At 37.2% G+C, this 21149-nt stretch overlaps 6 protein-coding genes and 1 non-coding gene across 10 annotated transcripts in view; 2 read left to right on the top strand and 5 right to left on the bottom strand.

Moving 5' to 3' along the window:
- Positions 1-1862: 1862 nt before the first annotated feature.
- On the top strand, positions 1863-4614 carry LOC104824535 (AT-hook motif nuclear-localized protein 7-like). The gene is made up of 6 exons (XM_019203769.1): positions 1863-2066; positions 2147-2501; positions 2698-2765; positions 2902-3033; positions 3319-3480; positions 4014-4614. The coding sequence occupies exons 1-6, from the start codon at positions 1947-1949 to the stop codon at positions 4287-4289; spliced, it is 1113 nt and encodes a 370-aa protein (XP_019059314.1). The 5' UTR covers positions 1863-1946; the 3' UTR covers positions 4290-4614.
- A 125-nt stretch (positions 4615-4739) lies between these two features.
- LOC104823468 lies at positions 4740-6281 on the bottom strand. Of its 2 annotated transcripts, XM_010555042.2 has the most exons (6): positions 6030-6280; positions 5821-5902; positions 5652-5718; positions 5364-5546; positions 5215-5275; positions 4740-5133 (listed from the first exon to the last, which is right to left on the bottom strand). In XM_010555042.2, exons 1-6 carry the CDS (start codon positions 6259-6261, stop codon positions 4955-4957), a joined length of 804 nt encoding a protein of 267 aa, XP_010553344.1. In that variant the 5' UTR covers positions 6262-6280; the 3' UTR covers positions 4740-4954. The 2 variants fall into 2 exon arrangements, with proteins under 2 accessions (XP_010553344.1, XP_010553345.1); XM_010555043.2 differs by lacking the exon at positions 5215-5275 and having other exon boundaries at positions 6030-6281.
- A 1325-nt stretch (positions 6282-7606) lies between these two features.
- LOC104823469 lies at positions 7607-10053 on the bottom strand. Of its 3 annotated transcripts, none has more exons than XM_010555045.2 (6): positions 8790-10053; positions 8617-8698; positions 8438-8504; positions 8165-8344; positions 8025-8085; positions 7607-7939 (listed from the first exon to the last, which is right to left on the bottom strand). In XM_010555045.2, exons 1-6 carry the CDS (start codon positions 9223-9225, stop codon positions 7779-7781), a joined length of 987 nt encoding a protein of 328 aa, XP_010553347.1. In that variant the 5' UTR covers positions 9226-10053; the 3' UTR covers positions 7607-7778. The 3 variants fall into 3 exon arrangements, with proteins under 3 accessions (XP_010553347.1, XP_010553348.1, XP_010553346.1); XM_010555046.2 differs by having other exon boundaries at positions 8165-8504; positions 8790-9125; positions 9702-10053; XM_010555044.2 differs by having other exon boundaries at positions 8165-8504.
- Positions 10054-10148: 95 nt separating this feature from the next.
- Positions 10149-11113, bottom strand: LOC104823470 (peroxiredoxin-2E, chloroplastic). The gene has a single exon (XM_010555047.2). It carries the CDS (start codon positions 11019-11021, stop codon positions 10323-10325), a length of 699 nt encoding a protein of 232 aa, XP_010553349.1. The 5' UTR covers positions 11022-11113; the 3' UTR covers positions 10149-10322.
- Positions 11114-12067: 954 nt separating this feature from the next.
- TRNAL-UAA lies at positions 12068-12150 on the bottom strand. The gene has a single exon. It is a non-coding gene; the product is annotated as a tRNA-Leu (tRNA).
- Positions 12151-12323: 173 nt separating this feature from the next.
- LOC104823467 (alpha-dioxygenase 2) lies at positions 12324-16329 on the bottom strand. The gene is given in 10 exon segments (XM_010555041.1): positions 12324-12708; positions 12988-13231; positions 13310-13512; positions 13606-13765; positions 13768-13978; positions 14088-14301; positions 14453-14586; positions 14733-14882; positions 15480-15740; positions 16125-16329. Coding segments are annotated over 10 exon segments (1896 nt in total). The 5' UTR covers positions 16218-16329; the 3' UTR covers positions 12324-12482.
- Positions 16330-20585: 4256 nt separating this feature from the next.
- The window catches only part of LOC104824534 (polyadenylation and cleavage factor homolog 4), a 5889-nt gene continuing 5325 nt past the window's right edge, over positions 20586-21149 (top strand). Inside the window, exon 1 of the mRNA XM_019203771.1 lies at positions 20586-21143. Within this exon, the coding sequence (XP_019059316.1) occupies positions 20913-21143 (231 nt within the window). The 5' untranslated portion in view covers positions 20586-20912. The remainder of the gene's footprint in view (positions 21144-21149) is intronic.

Below are 21149 nucleotides of genomic sequence, written 5' to 3'. Positions count from 1 at the left end.
CCATCGACCAGAGGCGGTTCACCGTGGAGACCTGATGCGGTTATGAGTGTGTGTGTGTATATATGTATATATGTACGTATATATATATATATATATTTTACCAATTCTCTCTTGTGCTTTTCCACATCGGTTTATCTTTCTATAAAGTTATAGATTTATTTATTTTTAACATAATTATACGTAAGCATTGTTGTTTTTTTATTAAATAAATTTGGGTATAGATACTCATACTTTCCTGATATTCAAATCCAAATATTAAAATAAGATATCCAAATTTATCGATATAAATCCGAATATTCCAATTTTGTTTTATGGTATTCGATACGTGCCACCATTAATTAGTTCGATTTTTTTTAATGAATTTATTTAGAGTTTTTTCGGTTAATGTAAAAAAATCTAATTAACCAACTCGTAACAAAACCACAGATTAAATCATAAATCAATTCATATGAAGTTAGGAACCACGAATGAAATGACGAGTTAGAAACCCTAATTAATATAAATCTAATTTCTAACTTTTTAAAAGAAAAAGGATATATATATATATATGTATATTTTTATTTATTTATTTATGTGAGGAAAGTTTTAAATCCGTGGATACTTGTCATTTTGTAATTTACTTATTAGACTAGGATATTAATTGTTAATATTATATTATATCTAAATTGAAATATAATTTTTTATCTCCAAATATTTTTTTAATATAGAAATTTTTTTTATAACGTATTTGTTTTGAAATTACAAATCGATTTATTTGATTCAAAGCTAGATAAATCGGATTATATTTGATTTTTTTTTTCAATTACTTTAAAAAATGACTCGAACTCGAAATTAATAAATTCGTGATGATCGACCGGTATAGATTAAACCAAACCCACCTACCCAAAACCAACATCGATAATTGATGTTGGCATAGATTAAGGGAAACGAAAATATTTATATAAAAGGTGACGTGCAATTATAGCAATTGGAATATAAAATTATATGGTAGTAAAATAAATTCCAAATAAAGTTGAAAGGAGAAAATAAAGTAATATAAAAATTATTTACTTTTTTGGGATTAAAAATAGTATTTATCGACAAAGATAGAAATATTTTATGGCTTTAACAGCACAGCACCGGTTTGACCCTTTTTAATTCCTAACCAGAGTTTGTTGGGCTCCTCAATATATTTAACTTGGGTAAATTTTTTATCCACCGAATTTACAAAAATATCCTCCGATATATGTATATGTATATATATATATATATGTATATTCTCCTTGACTGTTTGCTAGTGGACCTTTAGTTAAAACATAGAGAGAAAATATTATATTTTTTTAGTATCCTTCTTTTATCTTTTTAAGGAATAGGTTTCTCTATATTTTAATCTTATAGCGTATTGTACTATGTGAAATAATTTTATAGTTAAAGTAATACAAATCTTAATTACAATAATAAGTTTTTAAAACAAAAAGTAGATATATCGACCATGATATATTTCCTACTAATATGAAGATATTATATATTTTTGTTTCCAAAATAACGTATTTATTATCAGTTTCCATCTAGTAAACATTAAAAATATAATATCAGATACCGATATGTACCAACGGTAACTATAGACTAATAATTTATTGCTGATGATTAGGTGAAAAATAATATTCTTTTTTCCAAAAGGTTATTTATTTGTTTAATTGAATCAGTTTGACAATTAATGATAAAATATTATTTTGTAAAGATTGGAACAAAAGGACAAAACCTCTAAATTTAGAGGGGTAGTTACGGGTTTTCACACAGTGGCAATAACGTAAATTCTGGAACACCAGACTAAGAAACTAAAATCGCAGTTCCTGTTTTCATTTTTCTTCTGTCAATGGAGGGAACTTCATAATACTCTCTCTCTCTCTTCTCTCTCTCTCTCTCTCGTCCTTGCATTGGTCACTCTCACTCCCCGGTCTCTTCTAATGGAGGAAAAGGAGAGTACGGTTTCTGGGTCAGTGTCGGATTCTGGGTCAGGCTCGCCGTCTCCGGTAACCAGCTATTCCGCCGCGGCGGCGGCGGTGGGGGAGACGACTCCGCTGAATCTTCGGGGTCGGGCCCGCCGTCCCCGGTAACCAGCTATTCCGCCGCGGCGGCGGCGGGGGGGGAGACGACTCCGCTGAATCTGCCGTTCAGCATCAACACAGCTAACATAAACACTACCGGCTCGGGCCTCGTGACGTCATTCCAAGGCTCGATGACATCACCGGTAGGGCCTAGCACGGCGTCTCCGGCGATGGACGTGGCGGCGGCGTCGGGTGGCGATGTGATGGAGACGGCGGCGGTGGGGAGAAACGGCGGCGGAGATTTGTCGGGGAAGAAGAAGAGAGGGAGGCCGAGGAAGTACGACTCTGAAGGGAACTTGATCATACGGTCGGCTCCGGCGACGGCCGCGGGGTTTTCGTTCTCGCCGGCGCCGGCAAAGAAGAGCAAAGGCAAAGGCTTTGGCTCCGGCAATTGGAATCTTCTTGCTTCATTTGGTGAGTCTTTTACTAATTACATCACAAATGATATTATATATATACACACACGCATGTCTGAAAATCTCAACTTTTGTTTGTGTGTGTAATAAACAACGAAAGTTCTTGATTTGAGTCTTTACAACAAAAGATGCAGATTTGATTATAATGACACTCTGATTTCGTTTCATTTTTCTTTAATGGGGTGTTGATGAAGGAGAAGTATTTGCAAGAACAGCAGGAGAAGACTTCACACCACATATCATCACTGTCAATACAGGAGAGGTACCTTATCTTGACGTTCGTTCTCATTCTAAGTCTTTTACATGCGTGTGTGTGTGTGTGTATATATGTATATATGTACGTATATGTAAAATAGATATTGAACGTGTCCAAAAATCTTTTTTGTGGCCGTTTTCAGGATTTGGCCGGGAAAATCCTGTCGTTTACGCAAAAGGGTCCTCGAGGAATCTGCGTTTTATCAGCAATCGGAGCAGTTTCTAACGTCACGATTCGGCAGCCTGGATCCGCCGGGGGTATCCTCACTTACGAGGTATATCATTGTGGATTTTCCGATGATTTCTAGCTCATGAAATCGAGTTAAACGATTACAGAGTCTCCTGATGAATTGTGCATTTCGAACTTCTAAAAACCCGAAGAGAGCTTTTTGTCTGAATTCTTTCAGGGGTCGGTTCGAGATACTAACGTTTGATCGGTTGAAATATGCGTCGAATGTTTCTTATCGAATGAAATCGAGCTATGTATTGGGGGGATTTGCTTGAAGAACTGTGTTCATTGGTTGGTTATGTAAGGAAGTTGTGGGAATATTATATTGCAGGGCCGGTTCGAGATACTAACATTAACCGGTTCGTTTGTGATAACCGAAATCGGGGGAGTTAGGAACAAAACCGGAGGTTTGAGCATTTCATTGGCCGGACCCGACGGCCGTGTCATTGGCGGTGTTGTTGCCGGAGTTCTCACCGCCTCTAGCCCCATCCAAGTAAGCCTTTTTTTTCCCCTTTCTTTGTGATCTCAAGAAAACATCACAATAGTTTGCAAAACCATATAATGTTTTTGGGAGTTTTCGGGGATTCCCCCCCGCCTCTAGCCCCATCCAAGTAAGCCTTTTTTTTCCCCTTTCTTTGTGATCTCAAGAAAACATCACAATAGTTTGCAAAACCATATAATGTTTTTGGGAGTTTTCGGGTAGGAAGAAAAATCCGTTTTTAAGCTCATGTTTCGGGTAATTGTGATATCTCGCGGTGAATATAATTACCCGAAAATCGAGTACTTGCGGGTATCTGATATCCGTTTTCTCGGTATATGTGAATACCCATGACATTTTGTCCGATACCCGTATTCCAAATACCCGAGCTATGAATGCAGATATCAAATTATGATATCTGAATATTTTGGTATAGGTCCGAATACCCTAAGTTTTTCGAGTACTAACCCGTATCCAACCCCTTACATGCGGGTATTCGATTTTCGGGTATTTATGTGTACTTGTAAAAACTTGGTATCTGTCCACAGGTTGTGATTGGAAGTTTCTTGACGTTTGGTGCGAGACCCCAAAAGAGGAAGTACGAACGGAGAACGGCGGTTGCTCCAGCGTCATCAAACGCGGTCTCTGCGTCCACAGGCAAAATCTCCGATACAAAACCAGAGAACCAGCCAGCGTTTGGATTACAGCAACAGCAGACGCAGATCCCTGAAGCGTCTTCTTTCAACCCGGCGTGGAACGGTCCAGAAGCTGATCCACACCGCGGGATTTCACCCGACATTAACGTTTCAGCTCCGAGCGAGTAGGATTTGAGCTTTATAGATGCTTCTAACCATTCTCATAGGTTGACATGAGAGATTCAGAAGTAAGATTAGTTCGGGTTTTTTTCTTCTTTTTATCGACCCGATATTTATGAACAATCTCTTTCCGGGTTTCCTAGTTAGCTTTAGAATCGAGTTTTAGTGTTTCAGGGTTCACATTTTCCACCTTTATCGGAAATCTCAGTCTCTTTATGAACCCTCATGACAGAAACTGTGTTCTGCCGCAAGAGCAATTTTCACTATGGATTCATCTTTCTTGGGTTGATTCTTGTTCCTATTAAACTCATTATTATATTATATTATTTGTACATGAGTTGCTGTCTGGCTGTTGTGTTATTGTCCAAAAAGATTAAATCTTTGTTCCTCACACCTCTTTACGAGCCCAACCCCTTTGCCGTAAGCCCTTTACCTTCAAACATCAAAGCTTCCAAACAAAAAAAAAACATGGATTTGAAAGGATTGAAAAGAACATCAAGAACATCGTCTAGGACTCTCATTGACACCAAACAATAGTAGTTTCATCACCAATGGTTCTTGTTCATACAGGTACCTGCAGTTCTTGTTCTTGCTCTTGCACTGGTGTTACCAAACTCTATTCACAGACACACAACCAGTTCATTAGAAGGGAACATCAAACTACATCCACCTGCTTAAATACCATGATTCTGAGAAGTTTTCTTGACAAAAGCTGCAACTTTTTTGTAGAAATGCCAATCCGGGTGAGAAGGACCGATCTTAGGCTGACCAAAAGGATGCTCTTTAACATATTCCTGAACATCCGAAGCATCCGCCAGTTCATCCAAATACGAACACAACTCTCCTTTGGGATCTACCAACATTTTAACGAAGTAAAATCAATATACAGAAAGAGTAAATACAATCAATAGAAACACGACTATTGTTTTGGTACCGAGCAAGTTATCTTCCGCATCTTTAGGATCATACGTCACCGTGAATATACTAGTGTTATACTGCAGAGCTCATAAACCAAAAACGTGAGCAAAAGACACAAACCCGTTTATAATATAAACAATAGCAAGGATATGTATGATAGCTTACAGGATTGAGAAAAGCTTTGTAGGGATTGTCGTCCATCAGTAGAGTGTTCGTATACGAGAACTGAGGAGGTTCATCGGTTTCAGAATTGACCTTCTGAAACACTTTGGATAGATCCTTGAAGAACAGTGGCTTGGTCTTCTTCTCTAGAGACATGAACCCACTATCGGTGCAATCGTTTTGATCCTATATGCGCATGCAAAAGAATCCCTTTAAAGAGTTAGAGACAGTTCGGCAATTATGATCATACAATGGAAGTGGAAGTGTGAAATGGGTATATGATCATCATACCATGACAAAGAGGAGCTTTCCTTTCAAGCCCTTCATTATAATGTTCAGAACAACATCCACATTTCTCCTAATCAATCAAGAAACAGACAACATACAGAAACAAAAGACATTAACATAATGAAGAACGATATACAAACCAAGATTCCAACAAAGAAGCAAGATCACTGACTCCATAGCAGAGGACCAGATCCCAACTTCGAATCTGTCAAGACAGAATCTCAAGAACTCCTCGCAGAAGGGTCTCTTGTACACTACAGAGACAAGATCGGTAAAAGAAGCCCCAAATAATCAAATAGGGACAAAACATTCAATTGAAAGCGACAGTAGGGCTTGTATACTATATACACACACGTGCGTATGTATATAATATAGCAGTACCGTAATATAATCCGTAAGTGGCATGAGGCGAACGATTCTTCGGGAGTTTCCACTTGTCTGCTACATGAAATCTACGGACAAGAACACCACCAAGGCTTAGGATCAACAACTTCTTCTTCTTCGCGGATCCAAGGCTAAGTTTTTCTAAAACAAAACTAAGTTCGGTTCTGTCTGGATCACTGTCTGAAGCATCGCCCTCAGAAAACCCTACGCCTTTGCTTTTCTCCGCCATTGTTTGCTGCGAATAAAAGCTCGGGACGGTAAAGAGGGTATATAAGGTGGGATTTCGGATGCAAAACCACTAAGGCCCATTCCTTGTCAAGTTGAAACCTTTGTATGAAAGCCCAGGCAATAGGCCTAAACCTATTGGCCGAGGGCATTTTACTCAATGCCCGACTTGGATCGCAGTAATTTACGACCTACACCACAAAAAAAACATAACATATTAAATTCTTTTCGAAAAGACCATATTACTAAAACCTTTATCCGTTCAAAAAATAATTATAATTGCAACATCATAATTAAATAAGATCAACTCCCGAGTGAGTGTAAATATATAAATATAACTAAAAAAATTTACTAAAAATTATTATAAAATTTAAAATTTTAAACAAAATAAGTCAAATATATATTAAAACACAATTTTAATATAAATAGATATTAAACATATATAAAATTTTAAAAAATATTTTTTTCCTATATCATGGACTAATTTGTGGGCTCGTAGAGCTGACTCGTTCCACCTTTTTTTCGGGTTCAAATTTTCTAATAAACCCATCTCAAAAAAAATATGGACCAATCCATTTTGACATTCCTACTATAAATGATCCCATGAAATTTATGTGACTCACCATGAAATCAATCGTATTTAATAAAAGAATTAGCATAAAACATTAACATATATAAAACATAATAATAGCAAAACCTCCTACCACTTTCCATTTCGAGTTTCTTAATTAAATTTATTAAGCAATTTATTACCCAATTAATAGGCTAACTGAACAGGTATGAACTTGAAGGACCCTAGTGCTGAAAAATAATCAACTGGATATTTCTCGCCATACAATTATCTTTAAATTTTAAACTTAGCACATAAAATGACAGTCGAAGCTAAAGTAGACGAGGACCATCAATAGTGTTGGATATGGAATTATATATAAATAAATATATAAAAGAAATTCATATGAAACAACCTCTTACAAGAACAATGCATTACAAAATGTCAACATATACATATATATGCTCAAGACAAAAAAAATTATTTATTTTTACTAAAAAATTATTAGATGAACATTATTAAAACTTTAATAAAATAACTGGAATGACAATACTTATGACTAAAAAATAGAAATCAATAACGAATATCTTAAAAGATAAACACATGTTTAAGATTCGAAGAAAGATATCATAATTAACTATATCAATTAACATATAAACTTAATGGCACCAAATTGTGAACCGTATCGGCGTCGGCCTCACTCTCTCTACACCCCGTATATCGATATATATATATATATATATGTATGTATAAGCGTTTGCCATTCAGCGTTTTGAAGAAATCCACGATTCACCCATCAGAGACACAACATAAACCACGCAACCAGAAATAAAGAAACAAGATAAAGAACATGACAACAAAAGCAGATATCCAAATCACCAAACTTAACCACAGCCGACAACGGGTAAGAGCAAACACAGAATTAGAACATCAAAACACAAAAGAAAGGGACATGACGAGATTGTATCCCCCTAGATTTTGTTGACGGCAGCAGCAACTCTTGTGTAGAAACGCCAATGCGGGTGAGTCGGGCCGATCTCTGGCTGACCAAAAGGATGATTCCTGACATAATCCTGAACATCTGAAGCATCCGCCAGTTCATCCAAATACGAACACAACTCTCCTTCGGGATCTGACAAAACAAAACACATCACGAGAATACAGTTTCCCTGCAAACAAAATGAGATTAAGAGACAGGACAACGAGATGGTACGTACCAAGCAAGTCATCTTCATCATTGCCAGGATCAAAGGCAACAGGGAATATGCCACAGTTACCCTGCAGAGCTCATCAAACAAATACATCAGAATACAACTACAGGTTTCAATCAAAGCCGAATCCAACAAAAACGACTTACAGGGTTGAGAAAGGCTTTGTAGGGTGTATCATCAATCATGAGAGTGTTCACACAAGAGTACACAGGCTTCCCTGCCCTACTGTTGACCTTCCGAAACACTCTGGACAGATCCTTGAAAAAAAGAGGCTTGGTCTTCTTCTCCAAAGACATGAACCCACTATTAATGCAGTCTTTTTGATCCTGCATATATGCGTGTGAAGTAGTAGTAGAGCCAACTCTAGCGAGCAAGACCATATACAGAGAATCGAAAGTAAGAAATGAACATGACCTAACCATGACAAAGAGAAGTTTCCCTTTCAAGCCCTTCATAACAGCGTTGAGAACGGCATCAACATTTCTCCTAATCGATCAAGACAAAGAGGAACCACCCACCAGATCCCAATAACGAGTTAGCAATTTGCAAACAAGATTCCAACAAACAAGTGTGAGGGAAGAAGAGCAGAAGCACAAACTCGATAGCAGAGGACCAGATCCCAACTTCGAATCTGTCAAGACAGAATCTCATGAACTCCTCGCAGAACGGTCTCTTGTACACTACAGAAACAAAACATCAAAGGGAAACCAAGATTAGGGTTTGCGCACTATAAAGCGGTAACAGTAACATTTGGGTAACACAACAGCGTACCATAATGAAACCCATAGGTAGCATCTGGTGAACGACCCATCAATGATTTCGGCATGGATGCTTCATGGGCTCGATGGACAAGAAGGCCACCAAGACTTAGAACCAACAACTTCTTCTTCTTCTTCACCGCCGTCTTCTCTGACCCAAGACTAAGCTTTTCCAAAACCGAACTAAGTTCGGTTCTGTCATGATCTTCGTCAACCCCGGAAACCGATGCTTTGCCTTTGCTTTTCTCCGCCATTGCCATGTGAATATGAGGGAGGACTGATGTTGTGCGTATATATATACACACACACACGTAACATGTCGATTGAGTTTCTTCATGTCGATTGAGTTCTACGAGTTCATGCAATGAAACGCTAGTGTTGAAAGTCGCTAGTGTTGTAAATTGTTCATGCATGGTATTATTGATTGTGCTGAGAGGAGTCGGATTCATTTGATCTTTGTTACTGAAACGGTGCGTTTAATGGAGGGGCAAAAGAGGAAATGCATAGATTCAGGCCTTCTCTCACATCTCATTGGGTTGAAAATTGAAATCGCATGATTTATATAAGCGTGAAATAATTGCAAAACATACCCAATGCGAACTACTCTTCGATACACATCTACATATTCCTACATTTGCAATGGTTCGATCTCTAAAAATGTTTTATTGGATCTCTAAAAATGTTTCGGTTTTTATTCAACTCGATTATATTCGAGTTTGATTATTTCGATTATAAAAAACATATAACCATTCGGTTTTTATATAAATTTCAATTCAATTATTCTTTTATTCAATTCAGTTCAGATTCGTTGTAACCATTCGAATTTCGATTCGGCTATTCGATTGATAGCCAAAATGACGACCCCTAAAAGATAGGGTTGCAAGATGAGAAAATAGGAGAGGGCGAATGGGAAATGGAAGAATACCAACGTATTATCCGTCCGCGACTAAATCCGAATTCACTCTCTTAATTCATGGTACGAATATCTGGTTTTTGAAAATCTCGTCCATGGAAAAGAAAAAATTGAATATTTTCTAGTTAGGCGTATCATGAAATGTAGTCAGAATAATATATAGTTGCAAAAGCATATTCAACACGAACTATACGATCAGGTGTTAGAGCCAAACTGTGGAGGAAAAACCCACGCGCAATAAAGCAATTACAACAAACATCTTTTGATTTTCTTTTAAAAAAACGTTTTGTCATATTCTCCTCCTGCTTCTACACTGACGTGGCAAGCAATTGGCGAACACCTTTTTGCATCCAAAATAATTATACAATTTGGTTAGCATTCTTGATCTTGATCTTTTGATTTTCTTAATTACAGAGAAGCATGATTATCATTCATGATTAATTATATCGCCAATTGTGATTTAGGGTTAAGAGAGATTATTCCGAAGCATAAAATTCCGATTATTTTATCCGTACAGATCCAGCAATATAGAAATCTCAGCCGTTAGATCTGAAGCTCCACAGATGAGGAAAACAGAGATGGAAAAAAACCCCCAGGAAGATTCAAACGGAGAAGAAGAAGAAGATACCGGAATCAGAGAACCTTGAGCATATCTTCGGCGCTGCTGTTGGTGAACGCACCACCTTCTTCCAGGTTCAGAACCTTCACGACTCCGTCCTCCGCCAAGATCGCGTACCTCCGGGACCTCACCCCGAGCCCCACCGGCTTGTCCCTCAGATCCAGCTCGCATCCGATCTTCCTCGTGAATTCGCCGTTTCCATCGGACAGAAGCATCACCTCGTCGGAGATCCCGAGATCCTTCCTCCACGCCTCCATCACGAAGGCATCGTTCACGGAGATGCAGGCGATGACGTCGACGCCTTTGGATCTGAGCTCGCCAGACTTCGATACGAATCCTGGGACATGTTTCTGCGAACAGGTCGGTGTGAAGGCACCCGGGACGGCGAAGAGGATGGATTTCTTCCCGGCGGTCAGGGAGGAGACGGTTACGATCTTGACGTCGCCGGTGGAGTCGAGGTATGAGAGAGTCGCGTCGGGGAGCTTATCGCCGACAGAGATGGAGGCGGAGATGGCGGTGGCGAAGGATCTGGCGGAGGCAGAGGCGGTGTCGGAGATACTGCGGCTGCAGCGGCGGAGTTTGAGGGAGAGGGGAGCGAGAGAGCGCGTGAAGGAGAGCGGTGTGGCTGCGGCGGGAGAGAGGAAGGGTTTGGCTACGGAGACGGCGGAGGGAGAAGAGGAGAGGAGCCTGGAGACGGAGAGAGAAGCCGCCATGGATGGAGAAGTGTAACCGTTCAGATGACTTTCTTTTGTTTGTTTGAAAATTGTTGGGTGGTGAGAGGAAGAGGTAGTGAGGTTTCGGATGAGCGCTAGGGAAATGGAAGGTTGAAGATATTAACGGGCTTGTTGTGTCTAAATGGGCCCCATGTCATCGGCCCAACGACTGAAGGAAGAGAACAGTCCACGTGGCATGTTAACTCTGCCGACGTGGCAGAGTCTTCCCAGTGACATTTCTTCATACAGAATGTGCAAACGTGGCATGAAGCTACCTCTTTTCTTCTGTTTTACAAAACATATTATATCGAAATATTTCGGGATTTCGGCTTTTGCCGTTTCGCCCCCACGAGAGGTCATAAGTGATGGAACAATGAATTATCCTGTATGTTTTGATATTTTTTTTTAGTTTTACAAATTGTATCGAATTTAAATAAATTAATTATCCTGTATGATTTAAAATATGATATTTTATCGAAATATTATTTCAGAACGAAAACTATACTGACCATATTTTGTTTGATCAAGCCACCCGTCTCCGTTTGTTTTGCGAGTTATGCACATGTTGACTTTTTCTAAGCAAACGAAAAAAATGGCGAGTTGATGCTAGCCAAGTTAACAGGAGCCGATCCAATCCGTTTAATATCCTATTCATCCAAATAATATATATATATATAATCGGCTCGATAAAATAATTATGAGTTATTTGAAATAAAAAAAAAACAATTTCTAACAGATTCGAATAAAATAACAAAAGACAACCGAACTCAAAACAATGTTTGGAATATCCGTTCTCATTGTTGTTGTCCATAAAAATATTAGTTAATTATTTTAATTATGAGATGATGTCCAAAATAGTGATCCGGAATGAAATTTGTTGAATTAACGAACACAAAAGTTTTTGTCGTTTTCTTTACATTTATGCAAATCATGGTAAAATATGTACAACGTTGATTTTTGGTGGAAGAAGTTATAATTTATTTGAGTAACTAAAATTAACTTTTATAACCAGAGTCAATAAAATACAAAAAAATTATAAATTTAAATGCAGGCTGTGGGGTTCGAACCCACGCGCACTTATGTGCAGAAGATCTTAAGTCTTCCCCCTTAACCTCTCGGGCAAACCTGCTTTTGTTTGAAATTTCACAAACAAACAAAAAATACAAATAAAACATTTGGTCGATATTAACCATTTTCTTTCAGTGTTGGTCTTCTAGTTTCTGATCTACAACCGTGTTTGAAATTGCTCTTTTACAATCTCTTATGCTCTTTCTTATGTATCAATTAAGATATGTGTATTAAACTTAATTATTTATTTACATGATTGTATAAGTTTCAGAAACAAAACCCTCCTTTTACTTTCCGAAGTAATTAACTACTGAAACAAAAACAAAACAAAAAAAAAACAGAACTTAAGTAACCCTTCACATTTCTTGTAATACACGCAACCGTTGAGTCCTTCTAAGGAGCCGGTCGGAGGTACAAGGGAAGCCAAGGGGTTTGGTCGGGATCGGAGCCCCAGACCGAGAAAGCGCTCGAGCATCTCATCCATTTGTCCGTCAGACCTCGGAAGTGTCGATCTATTACGTCCTTTAACGTCTCCGTACTGTTCACCCACTCCAGCCCTTCCTTTGTGTACGTCTTCTCGTCGAAATTCGTGGTGAAAAAACGATCTGCCTCTAGTCTCCTGCAAACAAAATTTAACGTATCATTCATAATGTCAGTTTATAGCAAATTATTCAAAGATAAAAGTATGGATTCTATAGATTTCGTTAGTTGCATTCTTGGCTCAGCTAAGCTTCTCCGTTTTTCTTGGTCAGATTCCAAAACCGGTACGAAGTGTTAGTTCGCTAAACCGGCGGTATGTCTTGATCAAACCAATGTCAGTCAGAATTCAGACCAGTTTTGCTGCTTGGAGAGATAAACAAGTGTGACTATGCCGACTGAGCTCACTAAACATGCTTACCTTGATGCAATGAGGAGAAAGATGAAGAAAGCGGTTTCGCTAATGGCGAAGCCTTTGATCTTCTTCTCGGCGTGCAAACCCACCAGCAAATCGAGCTTTTCTAGGTCATCACCATACACTTCCCTCAAAGCGTCGACCGATTCCTCATCATCTGTCAGGTCCTCCCATTTCGATATCGGATTCATAAGCAAATTCCTCCTGAACTCATTGTACCTCGGAACTCCTCTCTCTCGATCTCTGTATACTGAAAAATGATCGATCAAAACCCATCAGATCCTAAGCATTAAACAAAATTAAAGGCGAAAACATGACTATGACTTACTCTCCAAGGCAGCCATATCGATATTGTCAGGCCTGTCTTCTCCATCAATGTCTTGGGCCACAAGGTTCCTCATCCAAGTAGGATAGTTCCACAAGGTGAGTGCTCCACATGTTTGGTGTCCCATGGATACAAGCATCTGCTCAAACCCGATATCCGATAGCCTTTTTCCTCCTTCCTTCCCGATCAAATCCGTCATCGGAACCCTAAATTGTTCCTCATAAGTAAAGGTTCTCTTCATTGAAGCAAGAAGGTGTATAAAACATCACCATACAGAGAAGTGATTAACATGTACTTACTCTAGCTCTATTGGAGGATTCTCCTTTTCTATTCTATGTGATCTGATATCTCGGAGGATAAATGTGTCTGGCAAAAGGGAATGCATTCGGTATACGCTGACGAATTCTTCGGTCAGCGAATATGGAACTCCATGATCTTTTGGCTTCTTGAGACCAACAAACCGCTGAGTACAGGACCAAACCTCGGCCCGAGCAAGTCCTTCACTTTCTTGCCGAGAAAACCGTACCAATTGATCCTCATCCCCGCAAGAAGTGTGTCCGTCTTCAGTAATTCGACTGTCCAGTCAATTGTGTGAACTTTTGCAATTACAGCAGACGTGACTAGCCTCGCTGTTCGATACAGCTTCTCATCGTCAAACTCTGGATGGCGCTCCTGAAATTTGATGAAGTATCAGGGGCCTGAATGTACCAAAATAAAATTCATGGGCATAAAAAAAAAGAATCAAATTGTATGGGGGTTGCTTGTGATGCAAGAAAAGTACTTTGAGCATATCACAAACTGCGTTATGTTCTCTGATGAAGAGAGATTGCAAGACTGAGAAACCCGCCCAGCTATTCCTAACGTCGCCCGAGATCGGAATCCCTCTCTCGTCGTGGTCCAAGAGGCCATCTTCCGCTAGTTTTAGCTTCCCGCCCCTGAAAACCCGAACTCTTCTCATTCCGGCCTCGTTGTTTCCATAAATTACACTCCCGTCCCTATTCAAGAAACCCAAAGATTGAGATTGCAATAACATAAGGGTTTTAAAATGAGAAACTAAGATTGTCATATATATAAACATATATGCATGTTAAGAATGTATACATGTATGTATATGAGATATAGGTGTGGGTTTATATAGATACACACCACCAGGGAGTTCTGGTGTTGAGGGAGCCGGATTTGTCGTTGGGATCACCAGTGGGGACTTTCTTCGTACCGAAGAACTTAAATGACTTCAATGGACACCCACTTGCAACCTCTTTAGGGGCTTCAAGTTCTATCTGCTTTTGCATCGATATTTAATGTCAGTCCAAATTCAACATTGGAAGCTTTCATTTCATTTAAACATCAATATTTAATGTCAGTCCAAAGTCAACATTGTGTGGTCATTGACTTTAAAATAGAGAAGAGAAAAAGACAAGAGTACCTGATGGGTGTCTTCTAAGTGATCAACCCAATCGTGGATCATGAATTGGATCCATGAGCAAGCGATCATGTTGAATTGTTTCCCATTGTCTATGAACTTTCTCCTCGTCAATAGCTTGGTGGCCACCACACTTGGGTGTGGATCCAATATCTTGGCGTAAGACAAAAGCATAAAACGATATTTAGAATATTTTTTTTTTTGTTTCAAAATAAATGACGTTTCAGATTTTCATACACTTTTTTATATTTTCTAAATTTACCCTTTATTAATAATAGTTAAATATCTCAAGATTATAGTTTTATGGTATTTTGTAAAAAAAAAAACATTTTTTTTAATGTACGCGTTTGAATCTAAAACGTCATTTATTTAGAAACGGAGCGAATCTAAAAAGATTTTATATGAAATGTAATAATGGATCATGCAATTTGACATGCTTTTCGAATTTAGGTTCTATGGGCAAATTTCACCAACTGAAATAAGATTAATCAATGGACCACATGGAAACAAAGATATTTTAGCAAACGTTGTGTCATCACGCGACCACACACACAATCTCCTCAAACATCGTATTCATGCCTTATCATTTTGTATGTATACATGATTTTTCTCGGTTGTTTTTACATTGCTTAATACAATCTTTTTGATGAATTGATCATCGTAATATTTCCTTTAGCAGCATGCATACACACATGTATACGTAAAACATTTAATAAACTCTTATTATAAGGACCTAGAAAGGGAACTTACACCGAATTGTGAAGTGGAGGGAGGCATATTCCGGCCGAAGAGGGTGCCGTGGCTTCCGACGGTGTCGTTGTCCGGATGATTGCATTTTCCGTCGGCCGTACGATAACAGAACTCGTCGGTGTCGTATTTCTGACCGTTGGTTTGTCCGACATGTAAGAGATTGTATCGTTGATGTAAGTGTCTTCTTATTCCCAAGTAAGCCAGTCCCAAGAACACAGGAAACCTGTGCCATAACCCTAGCTTGTCTACAAAGTGTACAATCTGTTATCATAACAAAACAAAACAAAAATCATCAATATATATATATGTATATATGTTGGAACCTTCTTTTGAAACCATACACTCATACGAAAATACTGCAATATATATATATATATATACACATACAAATCTACTTGATTTCTCGGAATCAAGTAGGATTGCAGAAATCTGTGTGAATAAAGAAGAAAGAAAACTTTGTTATACTCTGTTTTATGTCTAGAAAGAAAACAGGGACTTTATGTGAGTTGCTTATCAAATCCAAGGAACGAACAAAGTGTTAGATCTTGTTCTTTGTCAGGAATTGTCACTGCTAACTATATATATATATATATGCTCACGGGCACACGTGATTATCCCCGAGAGAGAGAGAGAGATAGTGCTCACATAGAACAAGAGAGAATCAAAGAAAGACATCTTGGCAACAACATGATGAAGTTGAGGATGAAGAAAAGAGGAAGAAAAAGGAAAGAAACCCATGACTAATTTTATGGAGTTTGAATCCTTATTTCGCCTCTAGAGAGAGAGATGATGATGAGGTTAAATGAGAGAGCACGAGGGCAAGTGGAAATGTTTGTGTTTCCTTGGCACTTTGAATGATGTACACAAATCTCATGGCACTGGCACACGCACTATATATAGAGCAGATACAAACACACATAATATATATATATATATACAGTGTTTGTGTTGTATATGTGTGTGTGAGAGTGAGAGAGACGTTGTCAACTTCATCTAAAAGTCAAACCCTCATCAAAATGCCATATGCCATACGAGATGGGGAAACTATCTCATCTCATGCTTTATGAGGATTTTCTTTTGTATTAATTAATGAATGTGCATATTTTTTTAAATAATCTTTTTGTTATGCAATTTTTTAAATCATCTTATCAAGCCAAAGATTCTCAAATTGCTCCGGCGATATAGCTCAATCTTTCTGTAGTTAAGAGGCCAAATGGAACATTCTTGAGGTGCACTCGGATTGGAATTACGTTCTTCTTCCCATATCCAGAAGCTAGAACTCGGGGCGGGACAGACGCTTTGCATCCCTGTTTCATCGATCGAATAACCCAAGTTAGGTTCTTACCGCAAAGATGGTTCAATACCGTGCATTTATTCGCTCTACTCGGTATTTTTCCTATAGAATGCACACACTACATAAACTCTATGTTACTTTGCTCCAGCCTCAATAACCATATTTGGAATGGCAGATTTTCAACCTATACCAGTTTCCAAAACCTTTGGTTCGCCCATGCGACTCAATGATCTGATATCTATCCTCAGTCGGCTAGCTCAAGAAGGCATAGGAGCGGCCTGCCGGGACTTGATGGATTCAGTGAGGGGAGAAATCGTCGAGCACAATGATCAGTTCCTTCGATTTCAGTTGTTGGTGGAAGCTAAGATATATTCGGAATATTAACCCCTTTAAAATATGCCTTTTAGTTCAAAATACTCTCCATTTGTACGCAACCGATTTCTGATAATTAAGAAAAATCGGGCAAAATATATTGAGATGATAATAATAAGGTGAAAACTTTGGTAATGGATTTTTGTATGGTCAATAGTCAATGTACAAATTTATTATGGCACCGGTTCAATTGGATAACGGATGCCAACTTGGGTTTCAAATAGAGAAAGATACAAAAATGGTTGAATAGAAAACATTAGAAAATCAGGAGACGATGTCGATGGACATGCAGAAGTTTGTTAGGATAAGCTTACAAGTCGTCCGCAGATTCCAAAGGGTGATACAAATTAGGTGTGGGGGTTTCAGTATTCGGTTTGGAAATGGTTCGGTTCAGTTTTTTCGATTCTACAAAAATATGTATCAATCGGTTATTATATCATAATTGATTCACTTCGGTTTCGCTTCTGATTTAATTCGGTTCCAGTTTTTATTAAAAAAATTAGATTTTATTAAGAGTTTTTCGGATTTTTTAAAATTTCGATTCGATTCAGATAAATTCATTTTTGTAAAAAAAATATTGTTAAAATTTTTTAGATAATTCGATTTGAAAACGATACCGTATTTTTCGATTTGATATAATTCAACTTCAAATAATAGTACGGAAATATCCACCCGAGTACAGTCCAACATGGGGTGTTCTCAAATTCTGCACATTTATTTTTGGGAAAATATAATATAATATAATATATTATTATTATTTATTTGCTTTGCATGCAAAGCTCATTAGCCGATATGTGAATTTAAGTCGATTTGTATTAATTTTGTAACGTCTACCTGCCTCATTAATCACTTGTTATCTACTTGTATTATATACATATATATATATATATATATATATATAGTAACAATAAATGAATTCAGTTGGATGGAAGAGTATCGATATTATTTTCCTTCGGAACCATGCGTCACTGCCTACGGGGGGAACAGTAGAACCGACCATTTATGATCAAAATCATTCTTTCCGCATTTATTTTGGTGGAATTAATTAAATAAAAAATTATATATTTTTGGGTTCTTATTGAGAATTTAAATGAAGTTTTATAAACCATCATTATTGGCATATCTATCTTCGATTTAATTCGGGTTTTATAATTTTGTTTTGATTTTTTTTTAATTGGAACATCAGAATTGATCGATTTAATCGGGTTTACTATTGTTTTCTTTTGTTTAAAAAACCATGTAGATTTAATTTAAACGAAATGATAAAAAATTTCGTTTCTCTCATATTTAAAATTTCAATAAAAATTTCACAATCTTACAGAAAAAATAAAGAAACAAAAACATTATACATTTTTGTTAAGAGAATAACATATATTACTATCGCCTGTTGGCTGTTGGTCACCATTTTTTGTTATTTCTTTATCTGATAAAAATATTTTATTTTTTGGAAAAATATTTCCAAATATATTGTTAGAATCCATAACATTTAATACGGTCGTATATCGTTTCGAATTTCATATAATATTTCTCTATATCTTTACACACAGAGAATAAAATATTGCACTATTGTAGTTAATGAATGACGAAGCATACGTATCTTTTTTTTCTTTGGCTAAATGGAGTTTAAATAGATAAAATCCACGTGGCAATTATTGAGGGATTTTTTTTTGGACCGCCAATGATGATGGATTCTCATTCCCCAATCCCTTGAAACTGTGGTCGCAATTAATATTTTTGTTAGTTTTGTTTTTATTTTGACTGTATATATATAGTTATATACAGAGACGTCCCTTGATAAAATATATTGCAATTTATGGAAAGGATCAGCAATAATGAGAATGTCCCCAAAAAATAATATATTGAACTTGCAAAAAAAAAAAAAGAATTACAAAAATATATTACTTCGTGGAAGATTAGTAGACTTGTTTTATAGAGCAATTTCATTAGGGGTGGCCATTTCGGTTATTAACTGAATAACCGAATCGAATAAGAGCTGTTCGGTTCGGTTCGGTTATTTGCTTAATAACCGAACGGTTGAGAAAGTTGAATAACTGTTTGGGTTCGGTTCGGTTCGGTTAATAACCGAATAATCGCGGTTAACCGAACGGTTATTCGAGTTTTTATAATATTTTAATTTTTACCCTTATTATTATTAGTGTTATTTTTTTGTAGTTCATTTGTACCTCATGTGTTTCACCTAATAAACCATAAAATTTAATATTTTTAACTTTTAATCTAATTATCGAAGTTTTTGTAGATTTTTTTGTAACTTTTTTTGAGGATTAATTATTTTATAGATTTATTTGGATAAATATTTTGAAGTTTGTATATGATTAATATTTTTTTTAAAATATATCATAACCGAACCGAACCGATTTAAAACCGAACCGAATAAACCGAAAAATTTAACCGTTTGGTTATAATTTTATTATGCAAAAACCGGATCGAACCGAACCGAAACCGAAACCGAACCGAAACCGAAACCAAACCGAACCGAACCGAATAAATCTATATAACCGTTTGGGTATGATTTTTTTATAACCGAAATAACCGAACCCGAAATAATCGAACCGAAAACCGAATCGAAACCCGAAATGGCCACCCCTAAATTTCATGATATCGTTTTCATCAAGCGGTAGAGATGATTGATGAACTTGTAAATTTTCTGGGAATGAATTCTAAGACTAAGACATATAAATATATAATCGAATTAAATCACATAATACATAATTATATATAGATTAAATTTTAAAATATATATCCACTATCAAAATCTGGACAAATCACAACGAATCCCTAAGCAACGTTAAATTGCCATTAACGAAATGTAACATCAGATTAAAATATTAACAAAAACTAAAATAAAAATAATACATATATTGATAATTGGAATTTGTTTTGAAATCCATGTATAATATGAGATTTAATTGTAAATTCATATTATTTCCTCTGAATTTTAATACCTGGTCTTATGTATGTTTTTTTTTGTAAAATTGAGTGTTTTTTATATGACATTTAACTAAAATATCAATTAACCAATTTATTTGTTAGCAACCCAACCAAACCCGACCGTTTATACAAGTTCATACTCGACCGGTTGGTATACTATAAACCGAACTGAAATAAAATATTATTATTTAATTTGGTTCGATTTTTGAATGTCTATCCGTTGTGTCCAATCCTATATAAAACTAACAAATTTCAATTTAAATGTAGGGGTGGGTGAATATTTAACATTTCGGTTTGATTTTTCTTTTAAGTTTTTTTAGGATTAGGCTTGGTTTTGAATTTCATTCAAATTTAAACTTTTTATTAATATGAATGGGTGGGCTTTTTATGGGTTCGAAACATTTATTATTGGCCCATTGGGCCTAAACTTTTCTTGTAACAGCTTATTCTATGCTTGCTTTCTTTTTTCCCCTCGTCTTCCTTTCCCCCAATTTCTGCCATTAAAATCCCAATTCCAACCCTAAATCAATCGATTTTCTCTGCCGGTGACGCCGATTCGGAGCTTTCCGGCTCCTCTGTCATATAATATCGTCGAGATTCACTGTTAAACTCCCAATTTCGTCTTATACTTAGGGTTTATGAAAAATTTGTAGCTCTAGTTGTTTGCTGTATTGTTTTCAGCGGTTTTGTTCCTTGTAACGAGTTTTTTTCCCCGCTTCTTTGGATGTAATGAGGGTTTTAATTGTTGTAGCAATTGATCCTGCGAGAATTAGGGTTGGATTTTAGGGCCCTTTCGTTGAGTTTTCTTGTTCCTTTGTATGGTTATTGAAATGGAGAATTCACGTAGATCGTTTGATAGATCCAGAGATCTCGGTCCGATCAAGAAACAGCGCTTGACCGAGGAAGCGATTCGGCCTCCGAACCCAAAGACTCGGCAGTTTCTGACGCAGAGACCGAACGGCTCAGTGTCCGTACCCCCGGCGCCGAGGCTTCGACCCGGAGGCAGAGAGGCGGGTACCAATAGCGTTGACCCGAGCCGAAGCATACGTATCTTT

The sequence above is a fragment of the Tarenaya hassleriana genome, unplaced genomic scaffold (genome assembly GCF_000463585.1).
Source record: "Tarenaya hassleriana unplaced genomic scaffold, ASM46358v1 Cleome4, whole genome shotgun sequence".
Taxonomy (NCBI): Eukaryota; Viridiplantae; Streptophyta; class Magnoliopsida; order Brassicales; family Cleomaceae; genus Tarenaya; species Tarenaya hassleriana.
This window is presented reverse-complemented; position numbering and strand designations above follow the sequence as displayed.

What these genes read in the sequence shown, in the direction of transcription:
- LOC104824535 (XM_019203769.1), top strand. Translation starts at nt 1,947, where the DNA reads ATGGAGGAAAAGGAGAGTACGGTTTCTGGGTCAGTGTCGGATTCTGGG. An exon ending in GAATCTTCTTGCTTCATTTG is followed by an intron (nt 2,502 to 2,697) that starts GTGAGTCTTTTA and finishes GTGTTGATGAAG; the next exon opens with GAGAAGTATTTGCAAGAACA. An exon ending in TCACTGTCAATACAGGAGAG is followed by an intron (nt 2,766 to 2,901) that starts GTACCTTATCTT and finishes GGCCGTTTTCAG; the next exon opens with GATTTGGCCGGGAAAATCCT.
- LOC104823468 (XM_010555042.2), bottom strand. Translation starts at nt 6,261, where the DNA reads ATGGCGGAGAAAAGCAAAGGCGTAGGGTTTTCTGAGGGCGATGCTTCA. An exon ending in GAAAGCTCCTCTTTGTCATG is followed by an intron (nt 5,547 to 5,651) that starts GTATGATGATCA and finishes ATGCGCATATAG; the next exon opens with GATCAAAACGATTGCACCGA. An exon ending in ACAAAGCTTTTCTCAATCCT is followed by an intron (nt 5,276 to 5,363) that starts GTAAGCTATCAT and finishes TGAGCTCTGCAG; the next exon opens with TATAACACTAGTATATTCAC.
- LOC104823469 (XM_010555044.2), bottom strand. Translation starts at nt 9,225, where the DNA reads ATGAATCCGACTCCTCTCAGCACAATCAATAATACCATGCATGAACAA. An exon ending in ATCTGGTCCTCTGCTATCGA is followed by an intron (nt 8,505 to 8,616) that starts GTTTGTGCTTCT and finishes TTGATCGATTAG; the next exon opens with GAGAAATGTTGATGCCGTTC. An exon ending in TGATGAAGATGACTTGCTTG is followed by an intron (nt 7,940 to 8,024) that starts GTACGTACCATC and finishes TTGTTTTGTCAG; the next exon opens with ATCCCGAAGGAGAGTTGTGT.
- LOC104823470 (XM_010555047.2), bottom strand. Translation starts at nt 11,021, where the DNA reads ATGGCGGCTTCTCTCTCCGTCTCCAGGCTCCTCTCCTCTTCTCCCTCC.